The sequence below is a fragment of the Condylura cristata genome, unplaced genomic scaffold (genome assembly GCF_000260355.1).
Source record: "Condylura cristata isolate star-nosed mole 26May11 unplaced genomic scaffold, ConCri1.0 scaffold00029, whole genome shotgun sequence".
NCBI classification, from domain to species: domain Eukaryota; kingdom Metazoa; phylum Chordata; class Mammalia; order Eulipotyphla; family Talpidae; genus Condylura; species Condylura cristata.
This window is the reverse complement of record NW_004567130.1, coordinates 24,280,482-24,299,583: the sequence shown is the minus strand read 5'-3', so window position 1 is coordinate 24,299,583 and position 19,102 is coordinate 24,280,482. Positions and strand designations below refer to the sequence as shown.

The following is a 19,102-nucleotide window of genomic DNA, read 5'->3' as shown; positions in this document are numbered from 1 at the left end:
TAAGTCTGGGAACGCTGAAGAATAAATTGTCTTTACCATCTATAGGAAGTTCTGAATGATGAATTCACTTTACCTTTCAACCTTTTCAAGTAAACTGGAACATCGCTTTTAATACTTTTGGAGTCCTCTTCTGCTCTTTCCCACACCACCTGGGGAGGGCTGTTCTGTGCCAGCCAGTCAGCTACTTTGCTTTCTGGTGCCATCATTCCCGTCTGGATCCCTGGCAGGTCCTGCGTCCCAGAGGCCTTCCTTGACTTGTGGCGCTGATCAGAGGTGAACTTTGTCACGTGGTCTCTGATAGTCACCTTCCCTGGGGTACTGTCATCAAATTCGATGGTAAATGAAGCATGCCCTGCGCCTGCTGGATGTGAACTTGGTGTGTCTTTTGTTGGGATTTCATGAAGAGTGCTCTCTGCTATTTGTGATGGTTGCTGAAATTCTTTTGTAGGGATTTCAAAATAACTTGGTTCTCTACAGAAAGGAAAAAGTACTTCTTCGCTGGTAGCTGCAGACTGTTCCTCAGCTTGCTTGGCATCTATGCTGCATCCTAATGAAAAAATAAGAAAAAATTCAAAATATTTGGGAGCTTCTCGCACTGAGGGAGTATAGTAATGGCCATTTGTATTACTCCATGAGAATCGGAAGGTAGATCACCACAGTCTAGATGAAAATCAATGAGAATGCCACAGAGAAGAAGTAATTCTGGCCATAAACACATCATCAGTTATCAATTAGGAAAGGCAAGACAAGCAATAGCAACAGGAAGGATAGCAAATCAGTTAACAATGGACCTTGCATGCCTAGGTACCTATTTCTTCTGACTTGGACAAGAAATCATCAAAGTGCAAAAGAACTGAAGTCAAATGAAGATGCATGTTTACTGTCCCTAACTAGAGTGATAAGAAAAACGCATGAATTTCCTTATCTAGTCAGGAGGGAGAGATATCTGAAAATATCTATGAACACAGTGGTGCTCCAAAGGAGAAGATGTGCTGAAATGAGGAAGTAATAAACATGAAGGCAGTATGTAGCCAAGTTCTAGAAGTAACAATTCCACTTACCATTTTTCACCATCATATTCAGAGACAATACTTTCAGAATGGCTAAATAAATAATATTGGTGTGATCTTGCAAGAGAGGTACATTTTATAAATAAAAGAATGATTAAAGATAAAACATGTGGTTTGCTTGCAGCATTGCAATCCAAGCAGCAGTGTGAAAGAAATGAGGCAGTAATAGAAAATTCAGTAGCCAGCCAATCACGCCAGAAGAAAATTCGTGTACATTTCTATACAAGAGAAGATGCACAAGTGTCAAAACTCTCTGGAATAAGTCTAAGATCAACAACAATAGCAGCTGGCAGGAAAAACAAGCAATCCTGGAAGACTTTCACTATCTGCTGCCTCAGAAAAAAATGTAAAGGAATAAAAATAAGTGTATTTATCCATAACTATGTACACAAAATCAGTAAGAAATACATGAAAGTGATAACTGAAATCTTTCTTTTATATAGGCATTGTTATTGCCCAGGTGGAGTAAAATAAAAATTAAACTTGCCCAAATTTTAGGACACAAAGAGCCATATCTATTTTCAAGATGGTAAAGAATGAGTTCAAATAAAAAATATTTCCCTGAAACTCAAGAAAATCTTCCATTTTTAAGTAGGTAATTAGAAAAAACACGTGTCAATAATTTATTAGCAAGGAAACACAAAACAGGAAGACTAGGTTTTTTCTAATTTTCTAATTAAGTATTTAGTCTTCTGAAAACATTTTTTATCAACTCTTCCTGGGACTTTCCAAGTGCTGTAATTTCTTGGCAGTACTCTGAGTATTGCACAACCATTAAACGGATTGCCATTAGGGTATAAAGATGTGACAGCAAAATCTCTGTAATTAAAGGTATAGAAGACATAACGCCCCATTTCCAAAAAGAGTAAAATAAAATCTACATAGAAGGTAAAGAGAATGTCTAATGGAAAGAATTTTCAACCTAAAAACTATTCTTTTCAAAACCTACTTTCAAAGTTTTTCTTAGACCTGAATTTTTTTAAGTATACTACAAAATCTGCATTATCAAAGCAATAACTTTAAAGCTATTTGAAAGAATAGGTTATACCAGATTCTTAACCGGATGTCATATTTTCAATGTCTTCATTAAAGTGTTCTTGTTCTTTTTTTATAATATGGACTCTACAAACATCCTATGGGAAAATACTCTGGAGGTCTAGCACTTAAAATTTCCCTGAGAGTAAAATGCATTAACCATTCCCCATATATTAAGAAACTCATTAATAAATGTTAATATTTCACATACATTGATTTGTGTATCAAGTACAATGTAATGTACTTGATCAATTTCACACAGTATATAACTGGTCTACAGACCTGTGTTATCTGTCTACCTACCCACCACCTTCCTTTCTTCCTACTAACTCACCTACTTACTTATTTAGACACACCACAATACATTCATTCATCTATTCTTTGAGTATCCTTCAGGTAAGAGTAATTCTGGAGAAAAAGGTATAATGGAACTACAACGTGTGTGTGTGTGAATCTACCCCCTGGATACCCAAATAAAATGAGATGGCTGAATTAAGAAGCAAGAAACACGAAGAGCTGGCCCAGGGTATAGCATTTTATCACCCAATTGTCACTCATGAGTCAAAGAAATATGTACCCAATTTATCTCCCTTGAAAAAGAGAAATTTAGTTACTATTACTTTCAACATGTTTTCACATTATTTAAAACTGCAGGTTACCTGCATTGCACTGTTTTAAAGTTTTCCTTCATCCTATCTCAAATTATCTTTACTCCAAACAATAGAAATCTGTGACTTAATAAGTTAACTGTTAATTTAACTACAAATCGGTTATGTACAAGGTCACACAGCACAACAGAGTGAAAAGGGAGGCATATTATAATCTGTTGATTATAACCAGGCCCACTGGTTCTGGAGGAAGGGAGATAAAATTTGAAATCAGATAAATTATGTCTCTATCAATATTTAATCCTCATTTTACTCTAAAATGCAGAAGTAATTCACTGTAAAATGGGGGAAGGAATCATATTTATCCAGAAGCTGTTGTGAAGATTTAGTGAGATAATATTGAGATAAATGTAAGTTACCCAGAACAAAGACTTGCACAAAGTAGGCTCACAAATAAACATTCCTCTTTTCTCCCCCTAACTCTCCAACACAGCTACAAATTAGGGAAACTAAAACCAAAATCCTAACTACAAAAACTCCTCAGGTATGCCAGTGCCTATAATCTAATATTCATGAGCTTTCCTAACAGAGAAGCTCTTACTAAGAACCTCTTACTACAAGATTACACATCTAGAGGAGTAGAAATGAGGATTAAAGGTCAAACACATTGTACTAAAAGTCAAGTAGCAGAGATAAGACAAAAATCAAGAGAAAACACATACAGTCACCCAAGATCACTCAGAATAGAGAGCAAATAGTCTTAGATACTTCAAAGTCTTCTGGTACTTCATTATAAGGTACCAGAGTTCAATAACTCTGGTTATTCATAATGATGATTATATCATAATCATAGTGATGCTTATATCATAATGCAAAACTTTAATATATATTCAGACTTCTCTGCTTAAAAAAGCAGTGAAGGTAATTAAATTCAGGAGATGGTTAAACATTGAAGAATAACTATGAGTTGTAGAAGTAAAGTTCAGTCACCTGCAAAATTCATTACATAGAGGAACTCATTTCTCTAAAGATGATAGAAACAGATTAAGTATAGGTCTAATTTGGAAATAAGGCCTAGTAGACAATTATTTAGTAGTGTTTTCTAAATTAACATTGAAAAATAAAGCAGCTTTCTGCTAGTATGGTGACAGACCATATTCTAGAATTCATGGGTTTAATATTCGGTTCAAGACCGATTTTTATTAAACTTAAAAAATACACTAATATTTCATTTATAATAAATTGTGTAGTTATTTCGATCATCAGATATTTAAAATTAATAACTGCCTGTGCTAGAATTAATGACATATACCTAAATCAGAAGAATTGATAACATGCTTATGTTATTTTATAATTGTGTGACCATTCAGAGATATATTTAACATATCACTACATAATCCAGAGTGATACTTTCAATCTTGTGTACTAAATTAAGCGAAATATTAAACTAATTTGGAATGGAAATGAGTATAATTATGAAGGCTCATTCGCTTAAAACATCCATCCAACACAGTACTCCAAATGGCAGAGACCGGGAAAGTCCTCTTGTTAGTAAAGGAGTAGTGTCCCTGGGAGCCTAAAGCTTAACTTTTTCATATTAAAGTCTGAGCTCATACTTGAATTTCATAAATATAAAATCGAGCTCTTTTAGAAGGTGTTTTGATATACAGGACCTGTGCTACTAATTGCAATATCATTGTCTATAGTCATTGAGTAGGACAACGTTTTATTTTCTTAAAATTTTATATCACTAAGATGCTTCAGTTCCTTAAAACCAATGCTAGTGATGATCGAGTAGGGGGGCTTTTATGGATTTTCTATTTAATGCTGCTGCTGCTCTTTATTTGTTTTTGTTACCTGGCAAAAAAATGCTCTCAAGACAGAAATATGGGGACTCATTTCATGTATTTCTTTTCTCAAGGATCTGAGCTCTGTTTTCCAAAGTGCAAATACAGTTTCTGTATATACTTTGCCTTTTTGTTTATGACTTTTATTGTTGCTTATGATGGAAGGTTAAGTCAAATGCTTGTTACTTATTTGTGACAGGAACTAGGAGTCCCTAGCATTTTAATTTGAACTTAGAATAGATTTAATGGAGCCATTCAAATGACTGCAAACCCTACCGGCTGGTTCTGTAGTTATGCCTAGGGATTAAGTGTCAGTGCTATCATCCCTAGGGCCTGAGTTCCATCCCTGCCAGGGAGTGACCCACTGGCACAGCAGACCTGTCCTGTCTCGCCCACTGCTGCTCCCCTCAGCAGTATACTTCGCCGATCTGCCTGTTCTGCTCTTAACTCTGTCTCTGGCGAATCCTCTCATCCCTCTACCTGTGGCCTACACCCTAGTTCTTTCATGCAAAGGATTAAAAAAAAGAAAGTTGCATTATAAAAAGGAGCTACAAAGTTTCTAAATTTGTGTTGACTACATTAAAAAAATAAAGACTCCAAATCCATTCCTAATAGTTACAAATTTTCAAATGTATGCAACACTTAAGAATCTTTCATTGTGACTTAAATAAATGTTTCAATAAGCTAGCAAGTAGCAAGAGCACTCCTTTAGCTAAAATAAGGACAGATTTTTCTTCTCAACAGGATTCAGAATATTCATACAATTTCAGAATGTCACTACTCTATTTTAAATTCAGCTTCCCGGCGTTTTTTATGCTATACGGTCCCGCTACAGGAGTTTCTGTAAACGTGCACCAATAGAGAAGAACATAATCGAATAATTAGGTAGTAGACAATCTACTGTCATTTCTGAAATGTTTAAACCCCATAATTAGTACAAGATTTTAGATTCTATAAATGGGTAACCAAGCAGCAAATCACTTTTTGTGTTTTTACAGAATAGATATGCACAGAGCATAAACGAATCATAATTTGAAACTATTTTTAAAATGCACCTAATTTCAAAATGATCACATGAAATAACATTTACTATACTTTTTCAAATATGCTTCTACAGTCTCTGCTGGCTTCATAAATTACTGCAGGTCAGTAGTACACTTTTCCCCTCATCCTATATTTTGAAAAACTGCAAAAGATAAATCTGAAAATGTTTGCACTAATACAAGAAAGTGAAAGAGACTTCTCATAAAGGCATCAATCTGTTTAATCTGACAGGGTAGTTTTAAGCTATTTAACAGAAGAAGACTTAAATCACTTAATTTCTTCTTACCTAGAAATAATCCCAAGATAATGAGGCAGCTTTTAGTCATCGAGTAGAAACTGTCCTCAATGAGACAAGCCACAAAAGACTATAATCATTTAAGAACTTAGTTTCATATGCACTGATGAAATTACTGCTAGGTGTTTCACAGTTTGAAATTTGTTTTATTATGCTAAGATATAAGGGATCAATTTTTAAAATGCCAATCTGTTGTTGATTAAGCCTTTTCAATTTGCGAAACATACCCCTAGGACTGACTGCTAACATGTGAGTGCAGTCACTGTTGGTTAAGAGTACACGTGGTTAAGAGCATGGACTCTGGGGTCAAGCTACCTGGGTTCAAACTCTATCTGCAATGTTTGCTATTTGGGTGACTTTGGTTAGTGAATTCACATCACCAAATCTCCATTTTCTTATTGAAAAAATAGGGAAATTGATAACTACTTTTAGTTACTGATGTGGTGATGGAAAAATTAAACATATTCAGAGCTTACAAGAGTGTCTAAATAGAGTAAGCACCACAAAGTGTTAGCTCTTACTAACAAATCATGGTTCTGTCTCCAGGGTATCAACTGCATTTATACTTCCATTATATTCTAGAATTCTCACATATATAATATCAAAAAATATACAGCAAAGTGTGTGTGTATGTGTGTGTAGTATGAACATATATATGTATATAAAATATATATATATATATTCTGTGTATTTCAGTTTTAAATGTTCAAATAATTGTCTCATGTGTAGGGGAGAGGGCTAGATTTCTAGTGGCAAGACATAACAAACACTAAGATAATTACTTTCAGAATTTGGCCAATCATTACATTCTGTTGTATTTTTTTAAATAAATAAATAAATTTATTTATTTATTAAAGATTTATTTATTGATGCATACAGAACTAGGGTACAGGCCAGAGGTACAGGGGTGGTGAGAGGATTCCCCAGAGACAGAGCGGGGAGCAGAACAGGCTGACTGACCAGGTTACACTGCTGAGGGGAGCAGCAGGCAGGTCAGGAGAGGTCTGCGGGACCATGTGGGTCACCTCTGGGGTGGGGATCGAACTCATGCTGAAGTGGCTTTAGCTTTTTAGTGCTATTTACCCACTGCGCCACCAGGGAGGGCCCTCTGTTGTGTTTTCTTTTAAACTGACTGCCTAACTAGCACATTTTTTCCCTCTCCCTCTCTCTAAGGTGGCTCTAGAGCACAATAGTACTATGTAATCCTTGAATTAAGGAACTTAGACATTAAGATGAGAAGGCATACTTAAGTCAAATAGTGATACATGTTAGCTATACATGATAAAGATACATCATTTTCAATTTCACATTACCTGCATGTATGTGTGTGTATACATGAATATGTATCTGTGAGAGAAAAGCAGGCAGGAATTAGTGTAGCTTATGTGGGAATGTATGGAAAGAGTCTAGAAACAACTGTTAGAACATACGGCTCTCTAAAGAAAGTAGACAAAATTATTAAGAACCTGGACATATAAGATTTAAAATCTAGCTGGCAGACAAAAGACAGTTACTATAATTTCTTGCAAAAAAAGAAATAAAGACATTTATTATGCAAATGATGGTAGGGAGGGTGAAACTAGAGTAGGGAGTTCAAGTGTGACTCAGTGAGGGAAAAAAGGACAAAGCGGCAGCTAATATAGTAGACAGCGAGGTAAAGAAAGACACTGTTAACTTTTACAATGCCCACTTTCTGTTCCTCCCTCCAAAACATTACAACATTCCATCTATTCTCTGCCCTTGTGTACCACAGGGGAAACTAAGCTCACGCTGTTTCAGAGTGGGCAAGGCTGTTTGTGGATGATACCATAACCTTGCAAAGGACTGGTTCAGAAACCAGCAAGCGACCTACTCCTGCACTTGGGAGACAAGGAGATGAGAGATGAGTTCCGAACTTCTGGTAGTTTTACTTTCAACTTCTGAAGCTAGAAGTAACCTTTACTATTTTCTATAACGTGTACCCCTTATTTTTGTTGGTAGGCAGCCGATAAGAATGAGGGGAAGCTTCCCCCTTACACAGCCACCACTGTGACTAGAAGGGCTGACAGATGGAGAAGAAAGTAGCTAGCTGATGGTAATGCAGAGATGCTGTGTTCGCCAACTCTGACGAAGTCATTCAAGCTTTCCTGCTTGCTTCCTTCTAACGCCTCAGGTAGCACTCCTATTATTTACACCTGAAGGTATACTACTACGCAGCTCCTGAGCTTGCCCACGAAGAGAACTATTTGGTGGCAGAAATAAAGAAGTCTTGATGAGAACTTATTTGTAAAGCTGACACACTTCAGTTTGGGCTACCGTAAGATCTTGCTGGCAAAGTCAGCTTCCTTGAACTTGCCTCCTGGTAAAGTTAGTGTGTATCTAAAGAACCAGTGTTCTTATTCTCCACTAGGAAAACTGTGTCACTTATCTTGGAGAGCTAAAATCACAGGAGGAAAATCGAGATTTCTGATGGAATCTACCCTGACTCAGCCGGCCTTAGGCGTCCACACTGCTCCGCGGTTCTGCACTTCATCGCACGGCTGGACCCTTTATTTGCCATGTCAGGGAAAAGGCTGCTTTCTCCTCCAGTGCTGGTGTCTTTGCCAAATCTTTAAGTGGCAAAGAGTTGATATCGCCATTTATTTCCTGATATTTTTTTTTATGGTTTAGTTTATTATGAAAAGACTTCAATGAAAGTGTATGTTCCTTGATTATTAATTGCAGAAAGTGACCGGGCTTACTTCTTCATTCTGGCTGCTGAATTCAGCTAATCTTGTTGCTACCATCTCCCCATTGAGGATTGAAAGAAATTAGAACTTTATATCACACTTACGATCACAGCAAAAACTTCATTTAAAAATAAGATTGTCAATTAATGAAAAAAATAACTTCTTCGGCCTACTAATTTGGGCTAATTAATATATTTTCAATGATATTTCTAAATAGTTAAAAGCCCAATTCTACTGTTAATTTCCAAGTTTTAATAACCTCATAAGTGGGGAAAAAACATTTTAGGTAACTTATTTACAATGATTGTGATTAATAATTTATGTGAGAAGACCCAAAAATAAATTAAAATGATGTCACTGAAACATTCATCAACCATTTGCTTTTACCAAATTAAAGAGTAGCAGAAATATCTCCTAGTGGAATTTTGTATAAATATAAATTCTTCCCTTAATATCTACTTAGTATCGTTGTCTAAGGCATTTTACCTGTTGTTCCAGTTTCATGATTCTTTCCTTCCTGTTTCCCATTTGACTTGAAAGCTCGCTGCTCATCAACTTCATCGTCCCCCCACCATGAGGGCTGCCCATATAAAGGAGTACCGCGGGGCACTGCAGAAACATCTGGAAAGAGGGAAAAATCTGTCTAAAGCATCTGAAACAAAACAATACACTTTTGCAGACTGCTAGAATCACCTGGTGATTTATTAAATGAAAAACAAAGCATATTCCGGATGAATAACAAGTATTCTAAGATTAATAATACAGCATTGCTATTAAGAGCACATTCACTGTTGGACTTGACTAAATAAATGAAATTCTGCCTTGGTTAGTATCTAAGTAATGCAAACTGCTTTTTTAGTTAAAATGGAATCAGTTCTTTGTACATAGAAATGACTCTTACATCTTGAATATAAAGACAAAATTGAAGTAAATCTTAGGAGGAGTAATCTTAATCCCTTTAATGCCAAGGGGCAGGCACAGTGTATAATGCAAATTGGTTGTTTACAGGATTAACAGACGTATTTGAGCAAATTTGGGGATGTCTAGCAAGTTAAAAGTTGCTTTTGGCAGGAGTGGGATTATCTGTGTGAAGCATATTCACGGTGCTTAAAACATGGTAAAAATATTTTTAATTATGATGTTGCATTCGTAAATATTTCTTTGTAATTCATTTGGGATGATTCAGATGAAAAAGCAAAGGTGAAGAAAAATATTGTAAGGTAAATTACATTTACCTTTCTTAAATATTTAAACATTCAATGTAACTACATACAAGTGCCATAGAAAATTGTGTGTTTTACAACACTTTCTGGCTACATCATAGCCCACTCCGAAACCGTCATGATTATGTCCTTTTATAGGGCCAGGGACAAGATTTTTCAGCTTCCTCACAACCCAACAACAGACGGCACTTTCAGAGATTGACTCACCGGAACTTTTCTCCTCAGCCTTCACGGCTTCCGCGGCTTTGTGTGGCGCTTCCGCCGCAGCTTCCACTGTCTTTGGATCTGTGCTTTTGGCACAGGCAGCTTTTGCTAGTTCTGATTCTGAAGATTTCTGGGACAACTGCAGTTGAATGGTAAACTTCTCATGCTATAAAACATTTTTAAAAAATGTAAGCAAAATCAAGTCCAGTAGATCTTAGGTTTATCAAAGAAATAACTGAAACCTTTTTACCTTTAGAGCTTCTTCAGGGACTCTCATTTCCCCTCGAACTACAGTGAAAAGATTTGTATGTAAATAGAGCTAAGGAAAAATATAACTTGCAAATTCTGATAATCAAACTTAAAATGGTCAAAGATAATTTAGAAACTGTCACGTTTTCAACAGGTAGTATATTCCCCTTAACAGTTGTTAAAGTAAGTTTCTAAATGTCAATTTTTTTTTTATTTTTTTTTTTTAAAGATTTTATTTGTGCATACACAGCTGGGATACAGGCCAGAGATATGGAGGGTGAGAGAATTCACCAGAGACAGAGTGGAGTGCAGAACAGGCAGATCAACGAAATACACTGCTGAGGGGAGCAGCGGGCTGGTCAGGAGAGGTCTGCCACGCCATGTGGTCACCTCTGGGGCAGGCAGGAATCGAACTCATGAGAAAGCGGCTTTAGATTCTCAGTGCTGTGCTTTTAACCCGCTGCGCCACCAGGGAGGGCCTAAATGTCAATTTTTAAAAAATGTTTTAAAATATTTAAATACATTTTAAACATTAAAATCTAGCTATCATTTAAGCATCAATAATAGTGACCTCCAAGAAGTAAGTAATTGGGTAATTCATTAAAATACAAAGGATATTTTTATTAACTACCAGAAGCAGCCCTGGATCAAAATATACTGACAACTAGTCACAAAACTGTAAAAGGAAGTATCTCTTGGTTACTCTACAGTAAATCCTAAAAGAATTTGAATAGTCTGACGTCATAAGCACTGACAAAGATCAAGTCCGTTTTGAAAAGTACCAAAGAAATGCGAGAATCAGGCATTACATCAACAACTCTCTTCTGCCTGGAATTGCAATCAGGGTCATATTGCATTATCAAACAACTGATCTATGCAGAATTGAACCGAGCACTGGATATAATGAATGCTTTCATTATCGGTCCTAAAAGAACAATGTCTCTGTATATGAAAAGATCTTTCACTAAACAGCAGAGGTCACATTTCCCACCATTACTAACCCCTGGAATGAAAGAACTTTTACAACCATGTACTAAAGTTTAATCTTCTTTACTATTACAAAACACCCATGACTCTGAAAGGGGAAAGCTGTAATTACCACAACAGCTTGGGATAAGCAAGGACTTTCTGTGGATAAAGTAGACTTGCTAATGAGCAATGTGTATGTCTGTTCGTTAAAATAAAAACTCATAATTATTTTAGAATTAGAAGAAGTTTTGTGAAATTACCCAGCTTGATTTCAGAACTCAGTTTACTTTCATTAACCTAAGTTCCAGAGAATAGAAAACTCGGCAGAATCCGAGACAACCACCCAGTCAAGTGAATCGCCCCCGCTCCCTAAAGCTTCCTTACCTTAACATTACTTTCCATGGCTTTGAAATACTAAAAATTTCTTTTTTCATTAGTACATATGTTCACACATATTTGCTCATAGATGTTTGCTGGCATATGTGGAAATACTGATGTATATTTTAAAACTGTATGTATGCAATTAAAAAGTCTAGAGTAACATTGTTTTACCCCCAATAAACTCATTAGCAGCTAAAATGTATAATATTTCCACATCTTCCAAGGAAAACACATCTTTAAAACTTAAGAACCATTTCTATTTTTTTTAAAGATTTATTGTTATCCATACAGAACAGGACAGAGGTACAGGGGTGGTGACAGGATTCACTAGAGAGAATGGGGAGAACAGGCAGTGTGACGAAGTCCACTGCTGAGGGGAGCAGTGGGCGGGTCAGGAGAGGTCTGCCATGTGGATCACGCCCCTGGTCGGGAATAGAACTCACGGCTCAAGTGGCTGCAGCTAGCTTCCTAGTGCTGCGCTTTAACTTGTCACACCACCAGGGAGGTCTCCATTTCTATTTTTCAATAACAAATACAAATGACTTTTAGGCTGCTATGAAGTACTTCTATTATTTCAAGTTTATTCCTGGAGTTTCCAAAGGCGATTCCCCAAGGCTAGTGTGGACTATCCTCATGATTTAGATTCCTCTAAGATCAAGGAGCACTCTCGAGAGGCTACACTTCTTAAGTTTAAGCACTTTACCTTCCAAGAAGCCTATCGGTTAGATCATGACTTTACCTGCGCCTCTGACACGACCATGAGATCTCACGGTCCTACCACTGGCTTTTGCTACCGAAGCTGCCACTGTCATTCTGGGGGCAAGCCTTGGCAACTTGCTTCTCATTTGCTGATTAAGAAAATGACAAATTGAGGTACAGTTACTGGTGATGTCAATATGTTACAAAATACACAATATTATTTTAAACTATTATTATTTAAATAGTGACAGATAAGCGGATACAACTTGTACGTTATCGAGCTTCTCACTGTACGCTAGAACATAAATTTTAAGCAACAATTCTAACTTTTCTTCCATCACTTTATTCTTTAAGAGGTCATTCCAATTTTTTAACTTAGTTCTTTCAAGATTTGAGAAACACCTTCTATTTTTGAAATCTGGAAAAGTGTGTATGCTTGTTGTGGATATCCAACACATAAATTAGGAAAAATTATTTGAATTGAGAGTCCTTATTTTTTAATTATGTTTATACTTCTTAACCATTTTAGCATTCATTATTTGTGCAGCCAAGCAAACAATGGTATATATAGTGTTCCATGTACTGATAAGTAATGACCTTTCAAGCTATGACAATGATGTCTAGCTTGTTCCTAATATGATTAACCCAATTATTTTGTGAGTCAATTTGGCAGAAACAGACAAATTCTGTGAGGAAAGAAATAAACCCATTTTTTAAAATTAAGGTTGAGTATTTATAATGTCTCACATAAAGGGGAACAGTAAGGAGGGGGAATTTAAGATTAAAGACAATTAAGTAATGTTTAAATGATTTTCTACTACACATGAAAATCATACTGTATTTTTCTCCTAGCTGATTAGTAATTCCTTTTCACTGGTTACTTACCTTTCCTGTCTTTTTATATTGAAAGTGGCAAGTTTCAGTTCTTGGGCTTCACAAATCTATATGCACTCTCTTAGTTATCACAAGGTTTTAAATATACAATGAAAATTTCCAAGTTTTTGTGTCTATACCTGTACCCCAGATTCAACTTGTATGTCCCGAACATCCAAAATGAAATTTTCAGACATTTGTTTTTGGTTATGATGGAGTAAAAAGAACTACATTTATTCTCCCAATTCAAACAATCCAAAAATGCATAAAATAAGTAAACAATGCATCTCATGACTATCAACATGAGGCAACAAAAAACAGTGATTCCTGAGTGAAGAGATACATCAGAGTCCAATCACTGTTCCAATTCATTCCACTGCCAATTCACATCCCCCTACAAAAAGAGGTAAGCCAGGCGACAGGCACTCTCTCTAGGATCGAGTATTGAAGACACCTGCACAGAAAGATCATCCCAGGGATCATGAGTAGCTTCCTCAGTAAGATCAACATTCAGCTGAGTACTGAGATGCACATGCAGGTGAGAAAATGACTACCAGGGGTTAGGGCGAGAGCCATCTGAGAGCATGAAAGGCTCCCGGGGCTCAGCCTGGGATAGGAATAATACTTATTCCTAACAGCAAAGATGGAAAAATGAATCATGAGCCATTTGGATAAAGCAGAGATCAGCAAATCTTTTCCCCGTAACGAGCCAGATAGTAAACATTTTAGGACTTTTCAGTTGATATGACTTCTGTTACAATTCAATTTTACGGTAGTAGCACAGAAGTGCCACAGCAATATGTAAATGACTGGGTTTGGCAGTGTTCAACAAAACTCAGGCTAAGAGACAAACTTGTCTTTGGGTTTGCTGAGCCTTAACAGTGGAATACACAGAAAAGCCTTACCTCAGGAGTGAGACACCGTTAGCCCCAGCTAATTTAAGCTAAACAAATCTTAAAAGCATGAAAACTTCCCAAGTAACCTGTTACAGAACAAAGCTCAACGGAGTTCAAGGAATTCAAAAAATTCAAGGTAAGAAATGTATCAATGAAATCACCATGTATAGAATCAATAATTGAAACTGCCCCAGAATGAACAGACATTACAAGTCAAGGCATTAAAAGAATTTTTGTAATCATATTCCATTTGTTCAAAAAGGTAAGTAGAAACTTAGAAGGTATTAACAAAAATTTAAAATCCAAACTGAACTTTTGCATATGAAAACTATACTAGATGGGTTAACAACAGATTAGATACTGCCAAAGAAAAGATTGGTAAACTTTAAAACCTAGCAGAACAATCAAAACTGAAACAGAGAAGAGATAATTTACCTTCTCAGTAAGCTGAGAGTTGACTTCAATTAATTTGCACTTAAAGGAAATGTACTGAAGGCAGAAAACATAATTGCAGAAATAAATACTATATATTTTTAAATTTGATTAAAACTAGATATACAGATTCTAAAACCTCAACAAACTCAAGCATAAGATATATGTGCAAAACTACAACATGGCATATCATAGTTGAACTGTTTACAAATAGGGATAATGGGAGACAAGTAAGAGCACCGTGGAGGAGCCTCCCTGGTGGTGCAGGGGTTAATAAGTCTCAGCACTGTCACCCTTCAGGCCTGAGTTCAATCCCCAGGTCGGGATCTGACCCACAGGGCACAGACCTCACTTCTGCCTGTCTCATCCACTGTTCCCTCTAGCAATGGATTTCAGTCAATCCACCTGTTCTGCTCTCCACTGTCTCTGGGGAATTCTTTTACCCAACCACCTCCCACCCCTCCACACCTCTGGTTTACATCTCAGTTATTCTATACAAAAATAAAATAAAAATCTTACACAAACAATTCTTTAAAATAAACAAACAAGAATACAGTGAAGCAAAATCTTTAATGACAGAACAAATAGACAGCAAATCAGTAAAATACAAACAATGCAAATCACACCACAAACCAACTTGGCCTAACTGACATTGACAGAATATTCCACACCTAAACAACAGAAAGCACATTCTCTTCAAATGCACATGGAATATTTACTAAAAAACACCAGACAGATTCTGGGCCACATAAAGTTATCAATAAATTTAAAATTTTAGATACACAATGTATGTCCTCTGATCACAATGCAATTAAATTAGAAATCAGTAATAGAAAATCTCTGGGGAAAAATGTCTTAAGTATTTTGGAAACTAAATAACAAACATAAATAACATATGACTCAAAAATCACAAAGTAATCTGGATATTAAAGTAGTACCTAGGGGAAATTTTTTAGCACTAAATGCTAATATTAGAAACAAAAGGCCTCAAATGAAGGACCTCAGTTTTCACCTACAAGAAATGAATTTTCAAGACAGCAAAAATCAAGTACAAAGAGGAATGACAATAAAGAAAATTCAATTAAGGCAAAAGCTTTTTTTTTGAGGTTGTTTTCATTTTTTTTTTACAAAACCTGCTAACCCACAGAATTTTCTGTCAGTTAATGTTGACTTTGTTTCTCCAGTTGTTTAAATCAGTTGCAAAATCTTGGATTCACCATGACTCTCCTCTTACTTACTTTATACCCAACTCAACTGAGATTGTATTGGTTCATTTCAAAGCCATCTCCACTGCTTTTCACAGACACACCCCTCCATGTCAAAGACTTGGGATGCTCTACTGCTCTTTCCAACCCCACTCGGTCTACCCTGTGTCTGAAGAGCAGCCAGAGGTCTTTTTAAACACGCCATCACCACGCCCTTCTTCCCATCAAAACTTCTAACGACACCCCATTCACTTAGAAAAAGTGAATCCCTACAATGGCCTTTTAGGACTGATGCATTTAGGTCCCCTCGTGTATCCCTGCTGCCAGTATCCTCCTATTCACTAGCTCCAGTCACAGTGACTTTTTTAAGAGTATTTTTTTTTACAGATTTATTATTTCATTCATACAGAACTGGGGTACAGGTCAGAGATGCGGAGGGTGAGGAGACAGAGTGAGGAGCAGAACAGGCAGATTGAGGAAGTCCACTGCTGAGGGGAGCAGCGGGCGGGCCAGGAGAGGCCTGCCGCGCCCTGTGGTCACCTCCGGGGCAGGCGGGGATCGAACTCATGCGGAAGCGGCTTAAGCTTCTCAGTGCTGTGCTCTAACCCGCTGCACCACCAGGCAGGGCCCTTTAATAGTATTTTTAATAGTATTCCTCAAACATGTTAAACATGTTCCCAGTTCAAAAATCTACCTGAAAAGCAATTTCTCCAGATATCTATAGGGTCAGCTACTTCACCTCTTACATAGCGTACCGTGCTTTGGACGCCGCTTTCTGTCACATATAAACAGAAGTACATTTACTCTTCTTCAAAACAATCTGTCCCTTCTCGTTACTAAAATACTATCAGTCATGCCCCATGTCCCTGTACAATTCTTTTTAAAAATATATTTAAAGAGCAGGTTTATTAGAGAAAAGGACAGGAGTAGTGGACACTTGCATAGGCACAAGTGGGCCGGGACAGATGCCCCAGAAGGGGCATGCTTGCTGAGAGAAGCCGGCACGGCTGTCGGTGGGCGGCCCTAGGAGAGCAGCCTCCCCTGAGGAGGTCAGTGCAGAGAAGTCCGGGCAGCTACAAGTCACGGGCAGGCAGGAGGCTGCTGCCCGCAGAGGGAGAGAGCGGGTGGAAAGCAGCACCTGCCTGGGCACAGATGGGCAGGGGACAGCTGCCCCTCGACCATTATTAGAGTCCTGCTCTCAAACACAGTGACTTGTAAATACGCACTAAATGCAGAATGTACTTTAACAGAAGTATGCATCACAGAGAAGAGACACCAAAAGCGGGAGTTAAAACAGGCAACAGAGATGGAAGCCCAGAATGGAGCAAAAGTTGGGGTGGAAGGAAAGACAGGGCTAAACCCTTGCGCTCCTCTAGTAAGCTTCGGCCATTATCATCCGCCCCCCAAGCTCTCCCCCGCCAAAAATACCCTTGAGTTTGGGCCAATATCAAACACTCCCCACCCTCTGCCTAGTCACACTCTTTAATATCCAAATTACATATGCAGTAGCACTGAAGGGAGATCTCTGCTGAAAGTATGTAAAGAGAGGGGCGAAAACTCGAGTACATCACCTCTCTAGTATTATTTTTCGGACCAGTAACTAAAGTCGGTAAATGTTACTTCTAGACATGCAGTTTAGTGTGGGAAGACAGAGCCTACTAACATGTCTATATTGTGAACTGTTCTCTTCCAAGAAATGTAAATTTACACCAGAGTAAAGGTATTTGAATGAATTTAATTTATGCACAAAATCATATAAGGATATCATATCCAAATCTCAGCTTATCTTCCAGTTTCAAAGTTATGTAAGTCTGTTCTGGAATCCTTACATCATTCACAAAAGTCTACAAGAAAAAAAAGACACAGGTTATATATGGAGTATGAATTATTAAACTTCAGACACGCTAATACACAGGACACTGAAGAGGTCATACTTTACAGTGGTCCATGGGGCATGCAGCTTACAGGCTGATAAATACATTCTGAGCCCTCTATCAGTACTCCCAGGTATATACAACAATCACCAAAACAAATTTAGGCACCTAAAAGTGGAGCCAAAAAAAGCTCTAACCAAAATTGGCAAATTTTAAAGGACATTTAACTCTCAATACATCATGAAGATCCATTAGACTCAATTTTAGCGTTTTGGAACAGTTTCAAGTTTTTGTGAGGATTGCTATTTCATTACTTTTATTCTTAAATTCTTCCAAAAATGAAATGAAAAATTACTTAAACCATGTATGAATCTCATTCTGTTTTATAACTACCATATGAACTCTTTGTGCCTTTCTGTGCATCTAAGATATATTATGAATTATTTATTTTTCCTGTATCTTTAAATATTCTGCCATTTCATCACCCTGAAATTCACCTTTGCTCATCAATATTTCTACTGATGTTGGACAAAGTAATGAGAAAGGAATTACCTAGAATAGCACTATCTAACAGAAATATACTGCAAGTCACAACAGCAGTTATGCACATACTACTAACTTTTCTAGCAAGGCCTATTAGAAGGCAGAAAGAAGCAAGGTTAGTTTTAATAATAGATTTTAAATTCAACCTACATATCCACAATAGTACTAGTTCAATAAATCAATTTCTATATTAATATTTTACAATTTTGCACTTTTTATAGGGGACTTACAACCCAAGTGTGCAACAGCCTTGCACGGTGGCAGCTGTGAAGTGGAACAAGCACAAACTGGAAGGATGCCGCGAGCTCGCACCCATCACACGGGCATCAACCTTCAGTTATCTTACTGCTTTGTCCAGAACACTGACTGCACCGTATTTCCAAAAAGATATAAAAGACATCTGGCGACAGGAGAAATTATGCTTCTTTTTCTTTTCAGTTATCAAGGAGCACATTTAAGAACTTAGAATTTTTCACGTAATATGTGTAAAGGCAAAGAGAAGAAATCTGACAAGAAGATACTGCATAATTAATACAGGAATACAAAAAGGCAGCTGTACTTTAGGCTGTAACAATGATAAAACTGGTAATTCAAGTAAGCAACATATCAGGCAATATATTTCGGATGAAGTTAATCCTAAATGAATTTTCTTTAATGCAGTAATTGATGGCAGAAGAGTGTATTTCCAGGGATAAAACAAAAATGATCCTTTATGTTCAAATAATTATTCAGTAAGAATCACACATTTTTCAACAATAGACTGAGCAACAGCAGATCCGTCCTCACATGTCCTGCTGTCATACTGAATGCTCAGGACAACACCGAAGAGCAGGAGTTATAATTTCATTATTCTAAAACTGACACTGATCAACTAAATTTTGTATCAATTCTTCACATTTATTAAGTTCAACTTCTTATATTACAACAGAACTCTGGAAATTAGTATG

General features: G+C 37.0%; 1 protein-coding gene across 10 annotated transcripts in view; it reads right to left on the bottom strand.

Moving 5' to 3' along the window:
* Positions 1-19,102, bottom strand: part of CEP170 (centrosomal protein 170kDa) — an 86,219-nt gene that overhangs the window by 51,173 nt on the left and 15,944 nt on the right. For all 10 annotated transcript variants that reach the window (XM_012731006.1, XM_012731010.1, XM_004691048.2 and 7 more), the window contains exons 4-8: positions 17,504-17,582; positions 10,285-10,343; positions 10,038-10,200; positions 9,094-9,228; positions 74-547 (exon numbers count right to left, since the gene is read on the bottom strand). In XM_012731006.1, coding sequence (XP_012586460.1) covers positions 74-547; positions 9,094-9,228; positions 10,038-10,200; positions 10,285-10,343; positions 17,504-17,582 — 910 coding nt within the window. The remainder of the gene's footprint in view (positions 1-73; positions 548-9,093; positions 9,229-10,037; positions 10,201-10,284; positions 10,344-17,503; positions 17,583-19,102) is intronic.